The sequence below is a fragment of the Otolemur garnettii genome, unplaced genomic scaffold (genome assembly GCF_000181295.1).
Source record: "Otolemur garnettii isolate 467f Iridium unplaced genomic scaffold, OtoGar3 scaffold00083, whole genome shotgun sequence".
In the NCBI taxonomy this organism is placed as follows: domain Eukaryota; kingdom Metazoa; phylum Chordata; class Mammalia; order Primates; family Galagidae; genus Otolemur; species Otolemur garnettii.
Window position 1 is genome coordinate 7,334,963 of NW_003852478.1, and position 6,139 is coordinate 7,341,101.

Below are 6,139 nucleotides of genomic sequence, written 5' to 3' on the forward strand. Positions count from 1 at the left end.
AGCTGAGAACACAGGTCAGACCCCCAGGAGGTCTGGGAGCAGGTGACAGGCGTGGCTGCAGCTGAGAACACAGGTCAGACCCCCAGGAGGTCTGGAAGCAGGCGTGGCTGTGACTGATGTGATCCCTCTGCCCTGCCTCACTGGGCCTTTCTATCAGGTGTTGTTTATTCTCTTCCACTGGGATTGAGTAGAGAAGTAGAAATCATTGCAGCTTGCTGCAATTTTGATGACGAACCTGGCAGAAAAGAAGGAGAGCAGGGCTGGAAAGATGACCTGTGGGCCTGGCTGTTCCCCGTGACCCAGCACCATGTGTCGGGCTGGGCGGCAGAATCCTGTCCCTTGAGCAGCCTGAGTTTGACCGTGAAGGGCTCTTGCTGGAAGAGCTCCTTTGACGCTGAGGGAACGATCCTCGAAATGCAGCCAGAGTCTCATTGCTCGGTCTGTGGATCTAACTTCTGCTTTTCTCCCTGGTCCAGCTCACAGACCTCTGAAGAGAGTGCCATTGAGACAGGTTCCAGCAGCTCCACCTTCATCAAGAGGGCGGATGAGACTATCGAGGACATCGACATGATGGACGACATCGGCATCGACTCCTCGGACCTGGTGGAGGACAGCTTCCTGTGACCTGCGGATGCCGGGTGCCTTCCACTCCCGGGCCCCTCTGGATCCTTTCACAAAACCACTTTATTGCAATGCAGAGGTTGAGAGGGGGCTAGGACGGTGCGTAAGGAGAAGTTCCCAGCCAAGAGCCTCAGGGAGCCTTCGAAATAGGAATGAGTGGGATATTTTGAGGCAGACTGTCTTGGTGTTGCTTCTTGCAATGCTTCAGTAGCATCTCAGCGGTGTGTGAAGTTTGGAGGTCGATGGACAAGGGAATAATAGGCCACGAAAGATGAACTTTGTGTTTCAAGGGCGTTGGTGAAATTCTGATATACACAGTTTGTACTGCAACAAAACTCCAGCATTGTAATTATGTAAATAACTCTAACCAAGGATGTGTTTAGACTTGTGTCTTCTCTGGACTTCTGAAGAGACCACTCAGTCCATCCATGTACTTCCCTCTCGAAACCTGGTGTCAGCTGCTGTTGAACTTTCTCATGAAGTGCATGAAAAACCACTTTTGAACCTTAAAAGGTCCTGGTACTATAGCATTTTACTTGTTTTAGTGTTAAAGGGATACTAATTAACCCTTGTTTAATAGATTTGGGTCATTTAGAAGCCCAAGGACTCATTTTCGTATTGTAATCCTCTTTAATAACAATACTACTGTTATCAATAATTCTAAAATGTATAATATGTAACATGATTTCCCTACAGAGAAAGCACAACTTAAAGAAAAAACAAAACCCTTACTACGTAGGTGACAAGTTTGACCGTTTTTGACATTTATATTAAATAACATGTTTCTCTATAAAATACGGGAGTAGCTTTAGTGGATTTAATTTAGTTGAACATAGAGAACAGGGTAAAAGTAGCCAGGAAGTCAGAGTTTGTAATCGTGTGCTAAGTAGGTTCCCCAGTTCATTGTACTAAAAAGAATTAACGGCCCTCTGAAATTCTGGGTGGGATTAGAAACAGCAAACAAAACCCGTAAGTCCTAAGTGTCCTCAATACATCCACATGTAAACCTGTGTGGAGCGCGACTTCTAATTTGACTACCCAGTGGAGAAGGTAATTGCCAGCAGAAAGACGGCTGCATGGCTAGTGACAACTCCGGTGGATGCCAGCAGAGGTAGATGTTAAATCTGTGACCCTGAACAGGGTCCTAAGGATGCTTGGACATCGAGCTCCTGCTTTTGTCTCTTACCCCAAAGAGAAAAAGTTCGAAACCCTGAGACTGCAGTTTAGTGGAGTATGTAAACAAACATCCTTCATTTGTTTCCTTGGTTCTCAAATGTAACTGGCAACCAGAATCATCAGATCCTGGTTTCCCATCCCTGAGATTCTAAAGTATTAAGTCTTGGGGAAGCAGGAACCTATATTTTTATAAAATCCTTGGCTGTTCGGATCAGCGAGTTTTCAGAAACATTGTCTTAGCTTAAAGGAAGTTGCCATGGGAAACAAATAATTTGGAATTTGGAACCAGGCTGGAAGGCGACTGTCTAATCCTTGGCTTCAGGTCAGTGGTGTTTTATGCCATCTATCTAGCAATTTGCACCCATAATTTAACTTTCCAGTCTTAGCTGTGGCTGAGAAAGCAAAAGTTTGATTTTGGCAGGTCTGTAAAGTAAAAGTAAAGATGCTGCTCCCCCCTGCATGGGGGGGGGGCTAAACGTGACAGTCGCCCTCCACTCCCTGCCAAGGAAGGACGTCTACAGAAATGATGCAATTCCCTGCGCCAGGCCTCTGTGTAACCAGGTGAATATTTTGTTGAAAAGATTAAAAAGTTTTACTGATACTTTGAGTTTCTATGGGAGGGTGAATTATCGCATCCACCCAGACTGTCAGGCTGGTTGGCATGGGTTCATCGGTGCCCTTTGCAAAGCTGCTTAATTGCTGACCCGTATGAAAGAAACCTGGGCTGTGATTACGGCAATCACTGTGCGTGCTGGTGGCAGGTGATGCTTTGGAAGATGTAACAGAGCACTTGACTACCTACCGGTGTAATCGCAGCACAAGCCCCAACTTTCTTATTCACCTATTCATAGTAAGTGTGAAGACTGAGCCAGATTGGCCAATTAAGAACGAAAAACCCGACTAGGTTCTGTACAGTCGATTAGACTTGAAATATATTTTTGTTTCTGGAATCGCAGCTCAAGCGTTCTGTGCGTCCCTCACTGTCCCCATACAGCCTGTTTTGTGGCTGCTTTGTATTTTGATGTCACTTGGAGCCCTGCATTGAGGCAACTTCTCAGACTATCAGTTTCCAGTGCTCACGAATGCTCGCCCCCGAGTTTGTACACGACTGCATTGGTAAGAAAGGGTTTTCAGCACGTCCCAGATTTGTTTCCTTTTCGGCCTTCTGTAAAGTCCCCAGAAGAGAATTTGGCCATCCTTCATGCTCTCCATTTTTATGATGACAATCAAAGCTGGGCTGAGAAACACAATTTGTGACTTTTTAAATGGTCGATGGTGTCCTTAAAATGTGGTCTGCCAATCTGTACAAAATGGTCCTATTTTCGTGAAGAGGGACGCGAGATAAAATGATGTTATACATCGATATGTATATATGTATTTCTAGATAGACTTGGAGAATACTGCCAAAACATGTATGACAAGCTGTATCACTGCCTTTGTTTATATTTTTTTAACTGTGATATTCCCCACTGGCACATTAACTGTTGCACTTTTGAATGTCCGAAATTTATATTTTAGAAATAATAAAGAGAAAAATACTTAACGTGTTCCCAAAACAATGGTGTGGCAAATGTGTGAGAAGGACTAACTTGGGAGATAGACAGTCTGATGACTCAAGGTGTATTACACATGCCCTGTGCGTGGTTGCATTTTAAAACGTACAAATGAAGATCTTTAATTTCAACAAATTATGTGTGTGTGTGTATATATATATATAATTTAAAGTTATGCTAAGGTTCCAGCATTTGTGTTTTTAGTTTAATTATGAAAATGAAAGTGATCCTGTTCTACGTACTTTCTTAGCAACACTTCAGTAGGATTCTGTGTCAGGTTTTTGATTAGCTGGTAGAAAATTCAAAATTTAAGACATTGTCCAGGCTAGTGAGTTCTTACAGCATTTGACTTAAAGATGACCCGGCCTTGACTCATCTTTGCTCCTATGTTTCTTTTGTTTTTTATCTTTATTATTATTATTATTTTTGGTCAGGGCTGGGTTTGAACCCAACGCCACCTCTGGCATGTGGGGCCGGCGCCCTACCCCTTTGAGCCACAGGCGCCTCCCTGTTTTTCATCTTTACTGTGCGGTGTTTCTTCCCTATTTGAGGAACGCAGCACTTTCTCTGTGTGACAGTCCACTGTTGTAGACGTGTATAGAGTCAAATGTCAAAGTCTTTCTTCACCAGGTCTTCCTCCCTGTCCCTGTCCTGTTTCCCAGAGGCAAAACCACCTTGTTGGTGTGTGTGGTTTTAGCGTTTCTGCCCTTCACATCTGCAGGTGCACATACACACGTGCACACATGCACACACACACAGACACACACACAGACACACACAGACACGCACACACAGATATACACACAGACACACACGCACACAGCCACACACACACAGACACAGATACACACACAGACACAGACACACACACACTGACACACACGCACACACACACACAGACACACAGATGCACAGACACAGACACACATAGACACACACACAGACACACACACACATGCACACACAGACACAGACACAGACACACACAGAGACACACAGACACAGACACACACACATGCACACACAGACACAGACACACAGACGCACAGACACAGACACACATAGACACACACACATGCACACACAGACACACACACAGACACACATAGACACACAGACACACACAGAGACACACAGACACAGACACACACACAGACACACAGATACACGTGCACACACACACAGATACACAGACACAGACATAGACACAGACACACACACATGCACACACAGACACAGACACACAGATGCACAGACACAGACACACATAGACACACACAGACACACACACACACATGCACACACAGACACAGACACACAGACACACAGACACACACACAGACACACATAGACACACAGACACACAGACAGACACAGACACACACAGAGACACACAGACACACACACAGACACACAGATACACACACAGACACAGACACAGACACACACGCACACAGACACACATGCACACAGACACACACACAGACACACACACACAGATACACACACAGACACACACACATATCTACTTTTGCCTGAGTGGGATTGCACTTTACATAATGCTTTGTAAGGTGCTTATTTATTTTTTAAAACAGATCATTTATTAAAGCAGACTGAGGTTCACAGCAACCCTGAGTGGAAGGTACAGAGATTTCCCACGTGGCCCCTGCTCCCCTCTCACGGCCTCCCCAGCACCATCATTCCCACCACCTGTTACAACTGACCACCCTGCATTGACACCTCATCACTCACCACCCCATCCACCGGTCCATTTTTTTTTTTTTTGTAATGCTGTTTTAGAGATCTCTGTGAGAAGCACTTACAGACAGAACTCCCTTATTTTTTATCAACTTCATAAGATCTCATTACATAAATGTAATGGGACCGTAATTCATGCAATCTCATTCCTACAAAGCGGCTTTTTTATTTTTCAATTCTTTGCTGTTAAAATGACTTCATGAACATCCTTGCAACACACATTTTCATGCACATTTGGTAATGCTTGGTTAGGACAGATTCCTACAGATGAAATCACTGGGCCAAAGGGTATGCAGAAAGAAACTGGTGTTTCCCTCCAGTCTTCAGGTAACTAGTGCACCATAAGTTCTTGAACATTTGCAGGTGAATCCCTGGCTTTGCAGATTACTGCAGTGTTCTAGTCTCTTCTGTCTGACATGGCCTAGGAATCAAACTCGGATTGGAGAAGGTGTGAGGAGTGTGGCAGGCAGCGCACGGGCTGTGTGCTCTGCGTGTAGCAGGCCGAAGCCAGTGACTTTAGGAATTTAAAGGAATGACATAGCTCATCTTATTTTCAACTCATGGATAATGGAAATTGATTATGTTATTAACAATCAGAATATTACACCTTATTCCAGCATAACTCCTATTACCCAAATTCAAGTAGCCAGGAGATCAAAGCCTACCTCCTAGGGATTAAAGCTGCAAAGAGCTGGCTAGAGATTGGGTGCTGGCCCTGCTGTGGCTTCAGCCTCAAAAAGGATCCAGACATTGGGAGCACTAATTCTGCTGATGAGGCAGTAGCTACTTGACACGGCGCACACACTGGGTGTTCCAGTCTTGCCTAGAATTCATTTTGTTCTCCTTTTAAAATGTATAATTTGGCTCGGTGCCTGTGGCTCAAGTGGCTAAGGCACCAGCCACATACACCTAAGGTGGCAGGTTTGAATCCAGCCTGGGCCCGCCAAACAACAATGACGGCTGCAACCAAAAAATAGCTGGGCGTTGTGGCGGGCGCCTGTGGTCCCAGCTACTTGGGAGGCTGAGGCAGG

The 6,139-nt window shown here is 45.0% G+C and overlaps 1 protein-coding gene across 2 annotated transcripts in view; it reads left to right on the top strand.

The window, feature by feature from the left end:
- The window catches only part of PDGFRA (platelet derived growth factor receptor alpha), a 46,321-nt gene extending 42,968 nt beyond the window's left edge, over positions 1-3,353 (top strand). For both annotated transcript variants that reach the window (XM_023515990.1, XM_023515991.1), the window contains exon 23: positions 477-3,353. In XM_023515990.1, coding sequence (XP_023371758.1) covers positions 477-624 — 148 coding nt within the window. In that variant the 3' untranslated portion in view covers positions 625-3,353. The remainder of the gene's footprint in view (positions 1-476) is intronic.
- Positions 3,354-6,139: the final 2,786 nt, after the last annotated feature.